Below are 22,319 nucleotides of genomic sequence, written 5' to 3'. Positions count from 1 at the left end.
TCCTCTGGGATCACTCTCCAGCACAAAGTCAGTTATGGGCAGAGATGGTCCCATGGTATTCTATGAGGGTTAATTGAAAAGAGACTCATTTAAAATTGGTTTCCTTTCAGTTTCAAAGCTTGAATTCACACACAAGCACTCAGCAAAAATGAGAACTGAAAGGTAAGACTTAAAGAAAAAAAAAAAAAAAAAAACACACACAAAAAAACCCACACCCTAACAACAAAAGAACACCCCAAATAAGTAATCCTCTAAACTAAGAGAAAAATTACTTAGGCCCTGCATATTTCCCTGCAATTCACCCTAAATTTATTATAGACAATAATTAATCTTCTTAAACTACGGCTGTTTCTAAACACTGCTAGACCTCAGCAGAGAACTGAGCAGAGAAGGAATTCAAAGCCATTTCTAAATGCTCTACAGACAATCCAAGAAAGGCTGTAAGAAACATGGCAGCAGCAAATATCCATCATGCTGGGCATCATTCAGTGAGCCTGTTTTACGCTGTGTGAACTTGAGATTTATTCATCTTTACTAGAAATCCTTTCTAAGATGCAATTTCAAAGCAAATTCCCTTTTCTCCTCTGCTGAAAAGATTTCGTTTACTGATGGTGAGAGAGGCCTTTCTAAAATCTCAGAAAATGATTAAACACACCCAAACATATAAGCACATGACTTTATTTCTTTTGTTTGTTTTCTCTTCCGTATAAATTCCAGACCAAGGTAAATGTATTCATTATTGAATGAGTGTTAAATAACATTTCTCTCTTTGCTAAATCATCTCTCTTTTACAAATACTTTGACAGTTACCTTTGTTTTTCTCAAAATCATTCTCAGACCCAGTTTCTGTTTCCATGTTCGAGTTGTCCTGTCAAAAACAGCAGCTTTCTGTGAGTTGGCCTATTTTGCCCGTGACTCTTAAAAGGTCGCTACTTTATTTATAGTGAAAATTTTTTCTTGCAAATGTGTTTGTGTCATGTTAGCAGTTTATGGTGCTGCAATATACATTCACGTCTATTTCTATTCCACAGCAGAGTAATCCCTGGATTGTTTTCTTCTTCATTATGTTCATATAGGCAAAGATTTATTTGACTGCAAAGATTGCAAGGATACATACCCATCTTTTTTGTATTAATCAGGTATGGTTTTGTACATAATTTATCATCCCAATATAGCTGTAGCCTGATGGAGGCTTTTTATAAAAGCATCTAAACAACACAGAAATTGTCTTTGGTGTACCCAAACTGCAAGTGAAGTACAAACAAACTAAAAAAAAAAAAAAATGCTGTAAAAAAAAAAATAATAATAATAAAAAATCTACTAAAATAGCAAAAAACCAATTTACTGTGGATTTCCCAGTCATCTTTTCCTAATTTGTATGAAATTGAAGGTGTTTGTATATGTAACTTTCATACAATTTTAGTGTATATTCAGATGCAACATAGGACTGTGACTAGCTCCCAATTGGTCTGTGGCTTAGCAAAAAAAGGTCCGACAAACTCAGTAATCAGTATTTTCAGTTCGGATGCATACATTTAGATTAAAGGCTTTTTAGGACTAAGCCTCTCTTTTTTTGCGCGTGCGTTTCTTTTTAGTGCAATCAGACCTATGGTACTCATTTGCTGCAGCAGCACACAAAGAATATGACCACTCTGCTGCTCTGCTGGCACACAGTAAGACTCTCCACAAGTGTCTAAGCTATTAGGCACACCAATTAGTTTGGAAATAATAACTACTTGCCTGAGGTCGTTTAGGTACTGAACAGAACTGCTGATGGAGCCCAAGCCTGTTATTCCCAGTTTCTACATTCCGCATGCTTTTATCCTGTGTCCTCTCCTGGGAAAGCCAAACTAAAGTCTGAAGTCTGCCTCTCTGCATGCACCAACAGTTCTCAGATATTAAAGACTAATGTTTTATTAAAGGGCCCATCTGTCCACTTCAGATTTACTGGAGTTCTACTACTGTAAAAACATGGGACTTTTGTTCCTTTTCTCTGTGGTTCAGCACACATATCTCATTTCTTTTCCATTGATGGATTATACAGCACCAAATGCTGCCCAAAATCCAAGATGCGAAGCTACAACAAAAACGACAGAGATGAGCTGCTGACCCAAGTTAACACTGAAGATACAAGGATTGATAGAGGCCTCCAATGTTGGGAGCAGACTTCTAAAACTTGTTTGTCTCTTAAGATGGCACTGCAACTTCGCTATTATTCTTAAGATTATTCTTATTCTTCAGCTGCTTAGTGGCCTTATTATTTCTAAACTCCAAGCCTCATACATTTGGCCTGGTCCAAAGAGCACAATATCCTTGGATTTGGAAGTGGCATACAGCTACATTTTGAATTACACTGATATAAAAGAACACAGATAAAGGGAAGCTTTCTCAAATTAAGACACAGTTCAGGGAAACACAACTAGCAGGCAGGTCAAAACCTCAGATTTCAGGCTTTAAGATTGTGCAAACACCAGCCTCAGGGAACTACAAGTGAATAGCCAAACTTCACCCTTCTGACCATGTTTGAAGCTGTTCTCTTGATGAAGAATAATCCTTTACAAACATCAAAATTCAAGTAAGAATTTGGCTGAAGTGTAATGAAACTAATAGTCTTGTAACAGCCGCATAGGAAGAGGTGGAGGGGAGAGAGACACAGAGTAGCTGATATCCTCAGCCTTCAACCATTCAAAGTATAAGATACGTAGTATAACTAATAGTATCCAAACACTTACTGACACGTGACAAGGCACCCCACGCTACAGCATCTCTTAAATCACTCTGGTAGCAGAAACTACTTTGACTGCAGCAGCTCATTTATCAAATAGCATAACTCGATGATGCTACTTTTTACCTGAAAATTACATAGGACTTGCATATATAAAGAGACCATGTGTCTCCTCATGTTACGTTACCACAGTTGCTGTCAGCCGAAAGACTCTCACCAGACACGTTTGGTATTAAAGAAAAAGTGTGATTAGTCAGCAAGACCAACTCACTATGGGATAAGTTACTTTTCAATTTACTCACATATTTGGTATAAAACAGATCAAATTTACTGACCCATAAGGTAGACTAAACAGCACACTTTTTCCTTACAAACGTGATAAAGAACAGTATTTCAGACATCTGAAAACCACATTTTGTTTCTAACTCTCGCTTATTTTTCTTTTGTTAGGGTTATGAATATGAAAGCAAGTCTGAGGTCTTTATCCTTTAAGATACTATCTTTTAATCCTACACCTCAATGTCAGAACCCACACGTTTTACTAAAACAGGATATCTGATCACATTGTAAGAAAGAGCAGCAGAGCAAAAGTATGCTGATAACTCTTTATCTCTTAAAGAGATGCCATCTATTTTGTCATGAAGTGCTGGGCTTCCTCCAGTTTATAATGGCTAAGGATACAGGTAACAGTAAGCTTATATTAGCTTTAAGAACACCTCTGAGAAGGGATGAAAGAAGGGCCAAAAACTGTCTGCTGCTAAACTTGATACTTGATGAGTGGACAACTGCTGCATATTAATAACAGATTTCTGTGCTCAGTTTGTCCACCTCTAATCATTCAGTTAATAAGCACCAGGACACAAACCTTAAAGGCAAACTGCAATAAAGAAAAAGTTGTTTAACAGAAAGGTAACATCCTTTGTCTGAATGTATCAACTAACAGGTATTTAAATTCAAGTCTAGTCTTACTCTGCAGGTAAAATTATGAATGTTAATTCAACATAAGGCATTTGTATTTTTAAGCTATATAGTTACAAGACTAACCCAGATTCTAGTAAGATTGCTTCACTTCTCCAACTTTAGTACAAGTTGCAAATAATGATTATTTGAAGAGCAAAAGATTTCTTAAGGAACCACAAAGGAATTGCTCAAAATACAGCTGCCTAGCAATAAAAATGTTAACTTTTTTTTTTTTTTAATACAAAACCAGAAATACATATGTACTATCTGTGAGTGGCTAAAGAACTAACTTGTTCAGCTACAGCCTACAAGGAATGAGCCCTCACAAATTCATATCATGGTGATTAGCATTCCACAACTGGATCTTTTCCAGCATTCACAGATACTAGCAAATAAACTCTTTTCACACCTGCTTGTAGCTCATATTTCCCCCAAAGGATCTCAGTGACCATATTGTTTTCCCGTTTTCCAGTGTATTCTCTGACCTTTTCCCCTGAAGGCCTTGCACAGTTTACTTCAGTCAATCAGTTCCTATAGATTGTTAGTGCTTTCTGATTCCTCATCTATCTTTGTTTTATTGAATATATATATATTTTTAATGTCTTATCAACCACTCACTGCTCTTTCCACCCTTGCTGCTCTAAACTTCCTGTTTAAGCATCATACTTCTAATCTGCTCAACTTTAATTCTGAAACAACTCTGAATTCCATCTTTTTTCAGCTAGTCTCTACTTTTGCATACATGTACACTAGAAACACACTTCAGCTTTCCGCAAGTCAAACTTCACTGAAGATCTTAGGTAAAATGCTATTGTAGGGTTCCAGAAAAAAAACAGTGCCTTGATTTATAATTTCTCTATTGATACTGCCACTTTTGTTTTGCTCCATGTATACAACTTAGCACTACATACTTTCTTATTAGAGAGAAGCAGTCACAGGATATGTTTTTTACAGTTCATCAAAAGTCAAATCCTGCCTCTGAAAGTTCACATACTTTTTACATGGCACTAACACTGTTTTATTTGCAGTTGCCATCATATATTTCTTGCTTTGAAAAGACTGACATGCTGAACTTTAGAAACTGCAATAATGTCTCTTTCTGGGGTGCCTTCCCCTCTGAAGTCAGCATTATCAAGATAGCTGTCAAAAGCTGACTGAGAATTACAGTCCAGACAATTCCAGAAGAAAATTTCAAGTGAAATTTTTTGATTTTTTTTCAATTTATTTTATTGCAACATTGATCACCAAGCGGATGGAAAACTTGGACTCAAAGCTTCCCTTCAACTTTCTATTTAAAAGCAGAAGAAGATTCATACAAAGATGCCTTGTGATTTAAAATAGGAATTAGAGAAACATCTCCACATTTTTTTCTTAGAGTTCTGTTTTCTGTTTCCTTCTATACTGTCATTTTTCTGGGCATCCCAATTATTAATCAAAGGAACAGTGATGTCAGTTTATTAAGCAACTAGATGATGATCCAGTAATGACAAAAAGCCTCCTTTATACCAACAAACCTTTTCAGTGCACTGAGCCATAGACTGTTCAGAATAGGACTGAAAAAGGCATCCTTAGAAATTCTGACAGTGGGTCTACAGAGGTAAGCAGTGCAGTTTCACAATAGCTGTCTGCTAGAGATCACACCAGTACAGCTACAATGTCAAGACAGCCACTGCTGGAATTGAGGTGAGACCAAAAGGAGATGGTTTCGCATAGAGAAATGCTTGGAAATACTTTCATATTGCACACATTTCAAAAAGACTTATTTACAGCTAATTCTAGTCTGAACCTGTAAGGCACACACCTGTCAGCAGATGAAATGCAACCAGTGGGCTCCTCAAGTGAACTTGCTAGTTTAATTTTACCTCAACCTACCTGAAGGGAGGTTGAAGGGAGCCGGGGGGGTCAGCCTTTTCTCTCATGTAACTGGTGATAGGACTAGAGGGAATGGCTTCAAGCTGTGCCAGGGGAGACTTAGGTTGGACATTAGGAAATACTACTTTTCTGAAAGAGTGGTCAGGCACTGGAATGGGCTGCCCAGGGAGGTGGTGGAGTCACGGACCCTGGAGGTGTTCAAGGAATGTATGGATTTTGTGTTGAGGGATACGGTTTAGTGAGATAGGTGGATGGTTGGACTGAATGGTTGGTGGATGGTTGGACTGGATGATCGTGTAGGTCTTTTCCAACCTTGGTGTTTCTGTGATTCAGAAGTTTCCAAGACACATGTCCAAAGACTGGCTTGCATTGTGATCAAAACCAGGGTAAGTGGGAACGACTGGAGTATCTAAAAGCACATGCAGTTACTTGAAGCTGAAATCCTAAATGCCAAAGGTCACTCTCATGTATATTGAATTCATGCTACTAAGAAAGAGCCAGTAAGCTCGTAGCATCCTGACACCATGCCCAGGAGACAGATTCCCAGGCAGTAATCTGAACCCAGCAGTACAGAACTGCCATACCAGGATTTCCAAGGTAACTTTCGCTTGTTTTCACAAGGACGGTTTCAAGCACTAACTTGCAGTGTTGAGTCAAAATACCCTACGAAGGTGTCAACCCAGAAATAAAGCTGTTTAAGAACTTGGGACAGAAAACACATAACACAGCTCTTTACTCAGAATATGCGGAGATTTTGCCCTTCTTTTTTTTCCCCCCCATTGAGACTCCTTATTGGCCTTGACAAACGTAAACAAACTACAGTGGCAAATACTAATAGGAGCTGAAGTGTGGATGCAGTGCTTCTCCTGGTTACTGGTTGACAGTGACTGATGTCGCAAGTGTGATGCAAGTAGAACTGTTCTTTTGAAATTTCAGACTAGTTAGCTTCCTTTTCACAGCAAGCAAGATTTGAAATTTTAGGAACAGAAAACAAAAGCTCTTCAGGGACTTCCTTTTTTCTCTACTCCGAAATTCAAGGAAAACGGAGACGCCCTGATTAAATTCATCTTCTCTCCACACTCTTCATGGGAATACATCTTTAAAGATGTGCAAGTGGATGTTTGAAAACAAAGCTTGCTCCTCTACAGAGCCGTACACTATGGTAAGGTTAGTTTACTGCCCTTCATGTCTGACAAAATGTAAGGGAACAAGTACCATTTAATCAAATAAGCCCACAGCTCTTCAGAAAATGCAAAGGGAATTCAAACTCATCATCTGCAAAGAGTTGGTAATAGGATAGTCACGGTCACTGTTATCAGATCCATTGTTTTACAGAATCTTCATTTTGCTCAAATGAACAAATGGGTAAGCAGAGTAGAACCTCAGAAATAAAGTAATGCCTGTGTAGTAGGAGCTAGTGAGGCTCCCCATAGGGATGTGACGTGTCAGGACCTCCCCTGCTCTGTGATGGATTTATGACACATTCTTTAGGGGTGAAGACGAAGCAGGTAGGAAAGATAAACTGCTGGTTAGTTGCAATAAACGCCATTTGCCTCTCCATCATGCTGATGTATGTGTCGCTAATGGCCCTAATAATTTGCTAGTGCTAAGGAGGCCTGACCCTTCAGAACTGAGCTGCAACATGCCTGCATACTTATTTACAACCCCCTTTTTTTTTTTTTAAATGAAATTCCAGATGATATCTTAGATAAAGTTTTACAGCCAATCTGCAATCATCTGAGCAGTCACAAATACACCTGCAATTAGGGGGAGTTTGAATACAGACATAAAAAGTATTGTATAGCTTTCAGTGTTATGAAAAGTCAGGCCTCAAAGTACTAAGTACCAGAAGAAATACTTCACTTTAATCTTGCTAAATACAAGTACATTAAATAGTGACCTAATCAACCATACCAAAAGCACTCAAAATATAGAAATAAGTTCTACAGAACATAACATTAGTAAATAATTCTGTTTTCTCAACAAGATTTGAATCACACAGAAATGCCATTCAGTGACATAAGTAATGCAACCACAAACTCAAACTCAAACAAAGACTCAAATAAATAACTACTAAATAACTGAGTACTATTTATCCTGTGTATTAATAAGGACAGGTTCTTGAAGGGGAAAAAAAGGCACTTAAGTAATTAAAGGCAATCAGTGTATAAGAACAAGGGACCAAATTAAAATCCAACTGTCTGCTTTCTACCTGCAAATTTCTGACTTTTGAACATTTAAGCTTTTAACTGCAATAACATTTTCTGTATCCAGCTCTGTACAGAGAAGCCCCACCAAGCACAAAATCTCATCCTGTATCTAAGTCATCTTTTGCTATCCTATATTGATTTTTTTCAATATGAACTTAAAATGGTGCCATGCTTCTTTTTCAGGTATTGGGGGTTGGGTTTTTTTCCTCCTTTGTCAATTCAGGAAAATACAAGGATTATTTTCTCTTATTTACAAGATACTGATGCTGACATAAAGGAAATACATCAAGGTGAAACAACAAAACACTAATGTTACAACAATATTTGCACACTAAAACATACACAAGGAAGCCGTTTCCAGAGGATTTTCTTAAATGCCTTCTAGTAACAACTTCTCCATAATTGTGAAAGGTAACCATAGCATAAAACCAGAGAAGAGTCAATATACTCTTTTAAGAATATGTACCACTATAGATACACATAGCAAAATATGTACTGGAAATCTTAAATCTAAATAACCTGTAAGCTTTAGAAACAGCTCCACAACTGCAACTAAGTACAGACTGAGGACTGCTTTGCAATAAAAAAAATATAAATTCGCATAGTATTCACTTAAAACCTTTAAGGAACAAACTAACGATGATAAAACCATTAATTCTTTTCTAAAGTGAAAAAATGTACAGTAAAAATAAATAATAGTAAAATTACAGTACATTGATTTAAATGAGCATATGTTGCAGCAGCAATTCTTATATCGTATGAATTTGACTTCTATTAGTAAAATAAACTGTATGAAATTGTCTTAAATGTCATTAAAAGATATTCATTTTTAAGATACCTGTGCATTCACCTTACCAAGCGTAAGCAATTTTCATCCAATTAGCATTAAATTAGAAGAAAAACATTACATGAGATACATATCTCAGTATCCAAGTGTTCCAGTCACTATGACTGGCTGACAGATTGAAACTTGAGCTACAAGATTATATAAATAAAATCTTTGGATTTGGTAGAAATAATATAAGAAGGAACAAAGAAGTTAAAAAGTTTAAGTGGCAGCAGCAGGCATTCTTAAGACCCTATTTGTGGTTGACAACTCCAGGATGCTACTAAAGTTTCTCTTCTGGTTTGAAATATGGTCTGGTGCCGTATGAAACAAGACAGTAACACTTAGAGTTTTGTTGACAGCCCTATCAGTGCAGTGGTACAGCGATACTTCTGCATGTAAATGGAGAAGCACATCTCAAGAAGGTAAGTCGGGAAAGAAAGAAAAAAGCACACCTCTGTGGTCTCTTCTACTGAAGACTCTCCCAGCAGTAAGCTAAGCCAGAATCACCTACTTCGGTCCAATTACTTAATCCTATGTGTTCATGCAAGAAATCTTTACAAGCTTGGCTTTAGTTTCTGCATGCACAAAATCATACTATTCACAAGCAAGCAAAAAAAAAAAAAAAAACCAAAAAACAGTCATTTTGGACTCTGCTTGGACTCTTGGACTCTGCTTCTTCCTAGTGCTCAGTTTCATTTCTTTGTAGACTTCAAGTCAGTATCAAAATCCAGGTGAAAATCATGAAATTTCCTCCTAAATGAGGGATTCAACATCACAAGTCCTAAGACAGCCTAAGGATATTCACATTACCATCATCACTGACTTCTGAATACTAACGTGAACAAGATTTTACAGAAGTTGAAATGCACTGAATTCAAAATGTAAACTACTTCTCCAGTATTCAAACATTATACTCAAAGTTTGGTACAATTCCAAAACAATGAAACAGGAGATAGATATCATAAAGGTTTATTTCTTTTTTCTGTGATCTGCATAACGGAAATTAGCCCCATATTTGAGGTGGGCTGAAGTTTAGTGTATGTTAAGCCCTATTTTAGGCTCCCAGCCTGATTGTTCTATGTATACAACAGACAAACACAAAATGTTAACATCTCAGTAGCCCAGTTATACTTTACTGGGTAGGTGAAAAGCAGCTTTCTTCAAAATACTCTTGTTGGTAATTAGAACTGCGTGTTGGTATGAATATTTATTTGTTAGCAGGCAGAAAGTAATGGCATACTGCTGTCTCAGGTAAAAGCATTCCTTCTGAGAAAGTTCCCAAGGCTGTCAAAGAATCCGAACCTACTTTTCTATTTGGGTTATGCTAATTAATGTACTTCCTTTCCACTTTTTGATACAATAGCAGACATGAATGGCTACAAGTAGTTTTATTGAGAAATTCTCAACACTTATAGAAATAGTTAATCTTCACACACAAGAGCCTACCCCTTCTTAGGGAAAAGACTGGAAGTGACAAGAGTTTTCTTTGAACAGTTAGCAAACAATAAAACAGCAAGCAGACTAATGAGCTGTAGTGAGATGTCTCACCACAAAAATCTCATAACAACGCCAGCATACTTTAGAAATAGTGACACAGAAAGATATCTGTATTAGATGTGATTTGTCCTCCCTCCTGCATCATCAATACCAAGGTGCAAATAATTGCTGGAGGAATTAGGACACTTACTAGGTGCAAATACCTACTTACAATTCATTTGCTTAAACACACAAACAGGCTGAATTTGAAGTACAAGTATTTCAGGATCACAAATATATATATTTTGTTTTTAGCCTAAACTTTTATACGTGAGGATATATAATCAATGCATTGAAAGGTATGTCCATGTAATATAAAAAAGTGTACACACTTCAGCAGACAAAAGATATATGGTAGGAATAATAAAGGAAAGGAAAGGTCAAATATAAACAAAATGTCTCCCAGTCCTATTTTCTTCGGCGTTACAGGAAGTTATTGAAATTAATTTAAAATACTAGATCACACTGGGCCACCTTAGAATAAATATATTTCTCAATGTTCTACTTTCAGAGAATTATCTTTAATGACAACAGTCACCTACAGAAAATTCAAATCCAGAAGAAAACCGCACAATTGTTTCAAAGGAGAACCAATCTAAGTATACTTAATGACCCCTGGCAAACCATTTTAAACCCAAAGGAAAAAGCCTTTCCCAAATATATCCACCTGTCAAAATCTTTGCTACAGATATAAAAGGCTAAGAGCTTGATACAACTGTACAAAAGAATATTGGAAACATGGACACTGCAAACAGTTACCATTATCCCTAAGCAAAGGTGAAAAAAATGATAAAGAATGCAAGTCTTTACTCATCAGAGCTTATGACACCCAAATGACAGCACATGTCACATTCAGAAATCTTGCACAATGCAGGGAGCACTACATAGCTCTCCTAGCAAGCACTGATCTGAGCTAGACTATCCAAAGGCCAAAGCATGCCAGCCCAGAAATAACAAGACCAGAGCAGTTCTCAGTTGTGTGGATGAAGCAGGGCTCGCACCCTGAAGCGCCAGGCAGCAACTCTGCTCCAAATCCTGAAGCTAGAACTTGATCAGTCCCAGTCAGTGTGTGCATTCCTGGCACAGATGTACATACAGTTGTCAGATACCTTTATCACTATTCATTATTTCGCCTTTGTACTGTTATCTGAAGCTTCTGATGGTGGCCACTGCCAGAAAAAGACCATTCATGCACCTTTGAGTTGTTTGACAATAAAATACAAGCAAAATCCCAAGGACAGATGCCATAAATATTTCTGTGCATGCACAGAATTCTGCCTTTCAGGAAAATTGTTTAGGTTTTCAGAGAGAGCTTATAATCTTGCAAACTTTGCCAGTTTGCATGAGTCAACTCATTGTCCTTGGGCACAGTTCTTTCCCATACATACACACATATAAATGATACAGACCCATTGTATTCATTTCACTGAAAAGGTTCCAAGGAAGTCCTCTCAAGCTAAATATCAGGGCATGGTCAAAAATGACAACTATTACCTCCCAAAACCATAGCAGACAACCACATCTAGCTCCAAAATGCAAAGCCTGAGAGACTGCTCAGAAGATAACCTGAAGAAAAGTTTAATACAATTCATTTCATCCTCTCTAACTATCTAGAAAGGAGCTTTTCTTACATTCCAGAAGTGCTAATTTTTACATTAGTAAAAATTGTTGCTCCCATGAACGTGCAAACACAGACTCCACAATTCCAGTCCTTCCAGTACAGAATTTTTTTTTTTTTTTACTTCAGTTGGTAAAAGTGTGCTTCCACACTTACAGCCTGTGTGTCACACTGAATGTTATGCCATCCATGAAATGGGAGTCTTAGCAAGTAATTATCTTTTGTTGACAAGTTTACATATGTATAGATCTTTAGATAAACACACCATCATCATTTTAAAGCTTTTCGACAAAGATGAAACAAGCACATAGCTTTGCACCATTTCTGAGATTTGTAGACTCAAGAAACAAAGAAACAAATGTAATGCCAGCCCCCCCATTCTTGCCACTAGAGACATAAATCATGACAGTAGGTTCACAAGTGCCAGTGGCAGCTTTTGGACCTTCCAAACCTGCCTCCTTGTGAAACAAACTGGATTAAGATTATGACAGTACTTTACATGTCAATAAGAAGTCAATAAGTCAGCAATGACAAATGCAAAAAGACAAAACTGCTGGGCCACGCTGAAGTAAACAATTTCTACAGAAAATTCAAATGATTGCTTTTATCTCTTCCAAATGACATTAATACAGCTAAAAAACTCTTAATATATTAAGTTTACATTTTTAAATTACCTGTTTGAATAATTCCAGTTACAATGGAGAGATAGTCCTCAGGTTCCTGATCAGCGAAGATCTCTCTGCTCCTTCCACTTAGGGTTAGTACCTCATAAAGCATCTCTGAACTCTCCACCCCACAAAGCAGAATCACCACGTTATCTGGAGGTTGAAGAATGTGTGCCAGAAAACAGCAGCTCTCCTGGTTCAGGCATTTAAGGAGTCCATATGATAGTATCAGGAGTTTACATTTGTAACAACGTAAAGAGAATAACTCCAGATGCTTGAAAGACAAAGTCCCTAGATTGTAGAGTAAGATTCCTTCTTCATTCACTACATGTCCAAAAAGAGATTTCAAATACAGAGCCCACTCTTCTGCTTCTTGTTCATATATCACAAGAATATCCTTTGTATGCTCTAGAAAAGAAAAATAATTTCAAATCCATTATAAATATTGGATGCCAGGCCATTAGTTTCCAGCTGCCCGTCCCCAAATATTTGTGATAAAGAAATAAAACAGGTCATCAGCCTGAAATTACAACCATCTGCATATTTCTAAAACAAGGCAGAAAGATCACCCTCCGAAATACGAGCAAATCGGAATAGAATCAAATAGTATTGAAAAAACAAAACAAAACAAAACACTGAAATCAGTGTTGAAAGCAAGTGCATGACATATCCAGCTCACTCAAATTTTTGATAAATAGGCAATACCATTGAAAATGCAGCAATTAGCTTTTAACTGCAGCAGTAATGAAAGCACATTTGATCACTGCACATGATCTGACTTCACTAGAAACAGGACTGGTACATTTAAGATATTTTGGCAGCATGGTATTAGGACAGTTGATAGTGACCTTTCTTTATTGTACTTATTCTAGAAAAAAATCACAAAACAAAACCAAACAAAAAAAAAACAAACTACAGTTGATATGTGCTTTCTCTTTATGAAACAAGATGCTAACAAGACTAACACTCTTCTGTGATGTTACTAGGGTAATGGTAAGAAATAGAGACAACAGCCTCAAACAAACAGAGAAAGTTTCATCTGAATATCAGGAAGCAATTTTATTTTGAGGACAGTAAGCACTGGCACAGCTTGCCCAATAGGGTCATGGAGTCTCTCTCTCTCTCTCTCTCCCCCCTCAGAAATCTACAAAAGTCATCTGTACAGTCCTGAGCAATCCGCTCTAGTTGTTTGAGCAAATGATCTCCAAAGGTCCCTTGCAACCTCAGCCACTCTGCTACTCTGTGAAACCATAGTAGCTGTGACTTGCTAATCAGTGCAACGCATTGTAAGATACCAGGACATTTCAATACCCCTGGAGTAGGTTACAATCAAAGATCCATGGAACAACCGTAAGAGACTGAGGAACAGATACAGCTGCTGCATTCTACCTCCACTGAGCTTCACTGTCTCCAAGGTCCCTGATAGGCCAGGTAATCTGACTGTCTACTGCTTGCAATGCACCAGAGCTCCACTGCAGGTGAGTATCCAGGTTTTTTCTTGGTCAGTATCAAGAGATACAGAAATGGTGGACATACACAGAGCTAAAAGGTTTTTTGCATGCATGACATATGTGGATACTGGGACATGATGATGGAAGCACAGTATAGATGTATCTCAGGTGATTAAAACAATACCTGCAAAGAATCCTACAGAAGTTCACAGCACAAAAATCAGAAACTGAACACAGAGTCCAGGATTAGTCTGTTAATTATTGGACTTTCCTTCTTTTTAGAAGAAATTCCTTCACAACTTTGGTCACTGTTAGGAGAGACTTCAAAGTCAGCCCAGCTGAAGGCACACAAACTTGTAGAACAAGAATGCCATAGCTTAGTGTCTAGTATTCATTATATGTCTATCAACTCCTTGCAGTATAGCTGCCCTCTTTTAAAGACTTGTGAATACTTGTCCTCTCAAGAAGTTTTATAATCACAGGAAATTATAAAAGGTTGTCTCAGTACAGTAGTGGCTGACAGATGGCTGAACCTAATTAATGCACTAGAGCAGTGTGTCTAAATATTTTCAAAAAGGAGACAATTACATTTTCCATAGTAAAAGTTCCAATTTCTGCTTAAATGCTAAAATGTAGCTGTAGAAATAATAATAATAAAAAAAAATAGTAGCATACTCCTCATCTAAGCCAGAGAAAAATGATGTGGTTGCTATAACACAAGGATAAGAAATCTAATGGTTTTACAGCACTTAGCTACAATGGTATTTCTTTTCAGAATCTCATTTGGTTTTCTTCAATTCTCACAACAAAAGTAAAGCCAAAAAGCCATGAAGCTTGTTGCTCAGTTTCAAAAGAAGAAACGATACACACAGCTCAAGTTCCCTGAGTAAGATCTGACTGTTTGATAACTACGTGAAGTAAAATCACCAATCAACTTCTATTTTCAGTCCTTAACTTCTAAGAGCACTGTAGTAGTCATTTAAAAAATATTCTTTATTATTCTTTATTTAAAGAGGATGGTTAACCCACAAAGATATAAGAACTCATTACTTACACTGCATTTAAGCTTGCTTAGTTTCATCGTCCAGCCACAGAACATTTGTGGGTTTTTTTGTTGGTGTTGTGTTTTTTTTTTTCTTTTTTTTTTTTCCCCCCTCTCCCTTGCAATTTTGAATGACTCTCCAAGATCTCTCCCTAAGGTCTTCAGTCCCTCATGAAGTGACTCAGCCTTGCCTCGGCTACAGGTCAAACCAGGTTTAACACTTCCCCTTAAAAGAGAGGCTTTTAGAACTCCCACCACTCTTTCTGTGCTTCTGTGAACTCTCTTGGCTTTTCAGAATGCTTTCTGAGGAACTAAAAACGATATACAGAGTAGGAGTTCCTTAACACAGTACACAGGAAGAATAAAATATTAATCTCACTTGAGATAATTTCTGCTATGTCCAGAAAGTTCACATTCAGTCTAAATTAAAAGATCTCATTTTCAGTTCACGCTCAGTTGTGTTTTTTCTATTATAATGAATTTGGGTAAGGTCAAATCCAAATGGAACTGCAGGGAGGGATATAAAGTTTGGTTCTGAAAGCATATTTAAGTTGAAGGGTAAAAACCCTTTTTTCTTGCCTCACAGAATCTTGTGCCCTCATCATGCACAAATGGGATGTGCTTGTATCAGCCACAGCACCCCTTGGCCAATAGGTTGCGTCCTCTTCATGCTGACAGTAGTTGGGAGGAATGAAGCACAACTGCACCTGCTCCTTTGCAGACTGGAGGCACCAAAAAGGCACTCCTGGGTCCCAGAGCAGGAAAGAACAACTGGATCCAACCATTCAGGCACAGCTGAAGAGCTCCTCACGTGCTGTGCACAGAAACGCAACTCTTTAGGCAGAAGTATTTCTAAAGAGTTGCCACCAAATTATAATCATAAAGAAGTATACACAGGGTATAAAGTTCACCCTTGTGCAAATGGAAATTACAAGGCTTGAACATTCAAGAAATTCTAAAGACAAAAGTAATCAAGTTGCCCTGAAATGAGAAAAGCAGATGAAGTGATTCTTTCCCTGTACTGTGTATCTGCAACCATGCCCATACCTCTGATCTTAGTTAAGCGTGAATGAAAAAGAACTTTTGAGATATTTATTGAAGGCTCAGTTGTACTTCTGAACAATATTGATTTTTTTAACTGAGAAATGAGAAATAATGCTTTATTTGTATAAAATGAAGTGAAAAGGATCAAATACCACACGACAGAAGAAAGGCTCTACGATATCTCAAAACTTTAATACACCTGCCATATTTCATTTGTCTTTTCTACCTCCATAGAGAGGGAAGAGTCACACTGCTGAGGAAATTGGCTTATTTCACACTGCCATTTGGCACAGCGCCTATTAGTTTGAAGATGTGGTAAATCAAATGTTCTCAATTACATGCACAAATATTTTTCTAGCCATTGATCTGTTAAAGTATCCTTCAAAATTAGCTTTGACATTAAATGCAACATATTACTTGCTCAAAACTGTATTAAAAGTTAAAAAAAAAAAAAAAAGTATTTTAAAATTCTTGCATGACTTTAAATGTTTCCAAAGGTTACCCTAAGAATGGTTACAAAACCTTCTAAAATCTCCTTCATATGCCTTACATGCTCCTGTTAGTGCTTCACCTTTAGAAATCTCACTCCGGTGTAAATGCCTGATCACCACTCAGTTGAAAACCACAGCTCCCCCCAAGCTCCATCTTCAAAACACTGTTTTTCACGTGAAACAAGGGGAGCTGAAAGTTACCTTTAAGGCAACACTATCCAGAACTGAATACATAGTAACATTTCTTAACTTTTCAAATTGAGCTTTTTCTCCTTAATTATTTTCACCTCTCAATGAATATTTCTTAGAAGTCACTGCACTTGGAATATAATGCAAGTTGAGATGAATTTTGTTCCCTGGGAAGTTAATGTAATGGAAACTATCATATCCTGACAAAATTAAGCCATGCTTCAACTACTCCTACTTGAAAACTGACTCAAAGGTAAAAATAAAGTGTACTATCAGTTGAATACTGAAAAACAGTAAGAGAATTTATGCAGTCAGCCACAGCACGGAAAGGTTCTTCTGACAAGCAAAACTATTTGCTAGTTACTGATGTGCAAATGATAAAAATGCCCATCTTACAAAACATGCTACCTGAAGCCTTCTTTGAAAAGACCAGCTCAATCTAACGAGAACTGGAAGAGATGAGAGCATCCCTGCAATCTATTGCAACCCAAGCGGGAATCAATTACTGGTGCATGCACAAGGCAGAAGACCGCCTTCTTTATGACAATTAAAGGATATATTATGGAAGGGGAAAAAAAGCAAGCATATTTGAAAGTGAAAGGAAATTTCCAGAAGTTCGCAAAGCACACCAGAAAGGCAAAGGAGAGGAAACAGAACTTTGCAGGCAGTGGCTACTACTAAACACCTCAGTTAATGAATGTAAACTTTTGTCATATTGTAAAGTGTTTGCTTAGAACTGAGCATGAAGTACTTTGGTACTTTTATGTTTGATAATAACATTCCTACATTCAGAAAAGCAACAATATTTATTTCCAGAAAACACAATTAACTTCTTTTGTTTGACATAAATGAGGCTGATTTCAATTCAGTCAGGGTTTGAAAACCTGGGTCTGCAGTTCCATTGCCTAAGGATATTTTGGTAAGAGAAAGTATCACACAATCACCATCGTACTCAAGTTTTAACCAAAAGAGGCATCACTGTATTTATCAGGTCATCTACAGTGCTTTCCAGTTAGAGTACTGGAGCAAAACAAAGTCATTCCCTGTTGTTCAGCCAAAAATTCATAACCATTCATAACCACACAAGCAGCTTCTCACACTCAACCCTTCCTCCCTCTCCCCTCCCTCCCCCCCCAAAAAAAATATTAATCCCTCTATCTCTTTCTCTAGCAGATGCCCTCAGCTGGGGAAGGGAGGATAGAGTAGGGTTTGTTCATTTGTTAGAAACGGCAGCCTTAAACATGTTTGGGAAAGAAGAGCGTAATTTGTCAGCATGTAATAAACTATTGTTCATCAACCAAAAATTGTTAAAACACATAGAACTGCTAAATATAGGTAAGTGGTCATGACACGGTGACAAAAATGCAGCATGAGAAGCAGAAGTGGCTCAGACTTCCATCTTTGCATGGTGATTTCAAAATATTTCTTCTTAGGAAGTCATTTCCACTTGGGTTGTAGAGAGAAGGAGGAGCACACACACCAAGTACCTCCAGCTTTGCGCTAGAAACAAAAAGCATTCAGTCTCTTGGTCCCTACATAATCTTTTCAGAAAGATGTAGCCATTCATCTCTTCATACTGTTTGCCCTGATCACTTAAAATGATGTATAGTAGAAAATAAGGGACAAAAACTTTCCAATCTAAGCAAATCCTGAAATTCAACATTTGGAAGCAGAATAAGAGCATTTAATTCAGCCCTGATCAGCGGCCTTGGCATAATGGGCCCCTCACCCATCCTGAATGCGCTGATTTTCCCAGTCAGCTCACCTGACACACATCCAGTAAATGCATCTCAAAAATGTATCTCTACCTCTTGGTTGCTGGAATTCTGCAAGGCAAATTCACTGAAGCAAGCCAAAATGGATTCATCGTGGGAAGGACAGCACAGAGCACTTTAGAAATACTTGCAGATAATGGAAAACATTTTCAAGTAAGTCATGTTGTTTCTCAGAGACTTTCCACTAATGGAAATGAAAATTATAAAAGCCTGCTTGTAAACTTCAGAGTGAGATCATGAAGTAGCTAAATTGCTGCAGCATTGTGGCACACCTGTTTCAATTAAGGCAATTAGCTTAAAGAATGGGACATTCCTGCTGTCACTGTATCAGCCAGCAGAGTGGCTGCACTTGTATTCTCAAATGGCTACTAACTAGAATGTAATAAGAACATTTTCATCATTTATGCACCTTCCACTGCTAATTGCTAAGTTGTTTGCGAGAACAAATACTTGCTCTATCTGTATAAAATCAGTCCTCTTGTCTTCACCATTTATTTATTTATTTTAAGTTCAGTGAAGTCAGGAGTTCAACACAGCAATTTTCCTATGAATTAGATGGGATTAACTTTGACTCAGTCTTTTCCTCCAAAGAACTCTACTAACCTTCCCTGCAATGACAAAGGGGAAGACAGAGCCACATAACGTCCTGATGTCTGTTCCACAGCACAGACCTGACCTAGACCTCAACTAGAGATGCGTCTGACCATCAAACCTGACAAGGCTGACGTTACACCCAAGAGCTGTTTCTGGATCCCTCTGCAGACCTCACTGTGCTCAGAAGAGAGATTTGGCCTTATCTTCTGTTTTAGGCCTATGTGATCCATGCTTTGAATATGAAATACTGAGTATGTATTAGCGCTGCATTATCATCTGCTAGAGCCTTATTCATTCACAGCTGAATACCTTCTGTTACCCAACTGAGGTAAAACTGCACTTAGAGCCACATCCTGGAGAGCAAGTTACACCATTAGTACATTTTAGCAGAACGTAATTAAATAACTCAGAATGGCTGGAGACAGTAACAAATACTGAAGCCAGAAATATAACTATGCAGTAATTCATTACTTTTTTTTCCCCCCCAGAAACAACTTCTAAAGGCTACAAGAAAAATCTGTACAAGCTGCACCAAGTTTGTATCAACTGATGTTATTACTATTACAAACCATGACCACAATCAAGAACCGTCCTATTATTTAATTCTTTATCATTGCCTGTGTTCCTTCCATCATCTACCAGGATCTCTCTAGATGTGCCTATTTTGACTTCCTCCACTGTTTTATGGATTTATGGTCACATTTAAACTCTCCTCATTTAAATTCAATGTCTCTGCTTTTTCCTCTGCCTTCTGTTGTTTTTTCTCTGTCACGCTGGATTCCACTGTCACTTCAGTTTCTCTCAAATTCCTATTTTTTAATTTCTTCCAAGTAAGAAATTGAGAATGGAAAGCTCTGCAGATATTAGCTTAAAAAGAAACAGCTGTATGAAATCCAGTGCCTTTAGTCCTATCACAAGAGAAAGGATCCCCAGAAAGTTGTGCACGTAACAACTACTTCAACATAACAGAAAGCGTTGACCTTGCAGGCAGCAACGTTTTCAGCAGATTGATGCGTTCCTTACATTTGCAACGTACCACAAGCATTGAATTAACCACAGATGACATCTCACCAGCTCCTAAAATGCAGATTATCATTGCCATAGGAAGCCTGTCTGCTAGAACTCTCTTAGAGCAGTCAAAGCCAAATTGGTTCAGGTTTTTAAGACCACATTTCCTTTACCCAAAGACAGCAGAGAATTCGATGAGGATTCCTATGACCCCAAAAATCAAGCAGCTTAATTTTTGTCTGTTTTTCAGACTTATTGCTTTTTTTTTTTTTTTAAATGCATCTCACTTAAGAGTTCGTCCAGAAATTAGAAAGACAGTAAGAAATTTTCTTTTCTTTTGTCCTTTTCTGACAAAAGTGATGGTCACCAACTAAACAAACAAAAAATATCCATAACATAATCTCTATATAATCAGCTCTGGACAAACACCTTTATATTTTTGTACCAGCCTTTTGAACAGTATTCATAGCAACAAAAGGAGTTCATTAGGGAAATAGAGAAGTAAATGAGATAGAAAATAGATACATAAACTTATAGCTTCACAAAATGAGCAAAACTCACAAGACAGTGAGTTAGAAACCAAGCTAAATTGAACAATTTCTAATATGTTCAGCAACAACCTCAAAAGAAAGATTTCTCCATAACCTACCTCAGCTTCCCCTCTACTGCCTTCAGACAAGAATTCTAGACGCAGCTATCAAACAATCTATTTTTTTTTCTGCTCATTAGACAGAAAGAAATTAAGCTAGCTGTACGAGTGAGAGTCTGACTTTACACATTTCATCAACAACACTGCAAAAACAACTGCAATGGCCAAATACTGGTAAAGCTTACTTGCAATTCAAAAGACATTTTTCCAGCAAACTTATCTCCTTAGCACAACGCATGCAATTATGTTTTTGGCTTACAGAACATGAATTCTTAACTTATTACTGATCCTGAAATAGGAACCAATTAAGAAGTGCTCCGGGTATCAACAATGAGTCCCCCTCTAGTGGATAGCCATTAAAGAAATGTTTAACCTCTCTACAACTATCTCTGACCAAATCGACCACTTTCTGGGAATAAATCACTTTCAAGTTCTGTATTTCTTGCAAATGGATTTTAAAAATCATACCCACAAACTCTGCTTCACTGTCATTGACATACATTCTTATTGTTTTATAGTAACAGGATAACTATAGTTAATGTTAACCAGAAGCAATAAACGTCCCTGGTAGCTTTAGCACTGGAAGCAAACTACCTTCCATACCTTATCAGAAAGGTACAGAAAATGAAAACAAATCCTTCTTGAACCATTACTGAAACCAAATTAAACCCTATCCCATTACAGTCAGAGAATCTGCACAGTTCAAATGTAGTCACTGAAGGAGATAGGACCAGACTAAACAATTACCAAGCATCCTGCTTTTTACACAATTGAGCCCCTCTTTGTTTCACAAAATCTATAACCAAATTTTTACATTTCTCTTCAATATTCTGAACAAAAATCTTAAAAAGAAGACAGCCTACCAGCATCTTCTTTGTACATACATTTAAGATTCCTGAATATTCTAGAGTTTAACAAGCCAATCCACTTGTTTATTACACCTAATCACATTTGACACAGATGTGAAGTAACATGCAGTCTTACATTTCCTCCTCTGAAGTACATACTGACCATCCACCATTTTCCATTTATTGCAGAATACTTTTGTAACTACACAAATATAAGAACAAAAAAAAATTCATAGCTGACAAAAGCAACAGCCCTTCACATGTCTACTATACAGCTACTTGTACACACTGTAGCAACATGTACCATTGATTATATCCACAGCCTCCTTTGCCTTGCAGTTGCCTAAATAAATCTACTGACAAAGAAAACAAAGCACATGATAAACCCAAACTGCTAAAGTTAAGATAAAAGGGATGACTGCCAATTACAGTGACTGCCAATCAACAACTATGTCTTAGAGCAACTTTACATTAATAATTAGTTAAGATAAAAGCATACCTTCAGAACACACCATCTCATTATCCCCATGTACCATGCTTTGCTTCAACTCACCAGCTGTCCCTGGAACACCAAAACTTTCAGATTAAACTAAAGCAGAACAGGTGCTTCAGGATCACACCCAATGTGTTCCACCTGCTACAGCCACAGGACAAGGCTAGAGCTAGTCCAAAATAAGCCTCCTCTCAATATATGCTGCGTGGCTCTCAGTTGCTTTGTGTCCACTGCTGGTCTCCTGTTCTGTTGGGAGCACTATTTAACTGTGGAAATAGCATTATTGTATCTGTGAAAGTCCGAGAGTCCTTCCTAGTTGG

General features: G+C 37.4%; 1 protein-coding gene across 1 annotated transcript in view; it reads right to left on the bottom strand.

Moving 5' to 3' along the window:
- Window positions 1-22,042, bottom strand: part of BANK1 (B cell scaffold protein with ankyrin repeats 1) — a gene marked incomplete at both ends in the record, with an annotated part of 129,443 nt that extends 107,401 nt beyond the window's left edge. Inside the window, 2 exons of the mRNA XM_079534123.1 lie at window positions 12,425-12,823; window positions 22,006-22,042. Coding sequence (XP_079390249.1) covers window positions 12,425-12,823; window positions 22,006-22,042 — 436 coding nt within the window. The remainder of the gene's footprint in view (window positions 1-12,424; window positions 12,824-22,005) is intronic.
- Between the last annotated feature and the right edge of the window lie 277 nt (window positions 22,043-22,319).

Source organism: Tetrao urogallus (assembly GCF_951394365.1).
Source record: "Tetrao urogallus genome assembly, chromosome: 4".
In the NCBI taxonomy this organism is placed as follows: Eukaryota; Metazoa; Chordata; class Aves; order Galliformes; family Phasianidae; genus Tetrao; species Tetrao urogallus.
Note: the sequence above shows the minus strand (reverse complement) of the source record. Positions and strands in the feature narration are given on the sequence as shown.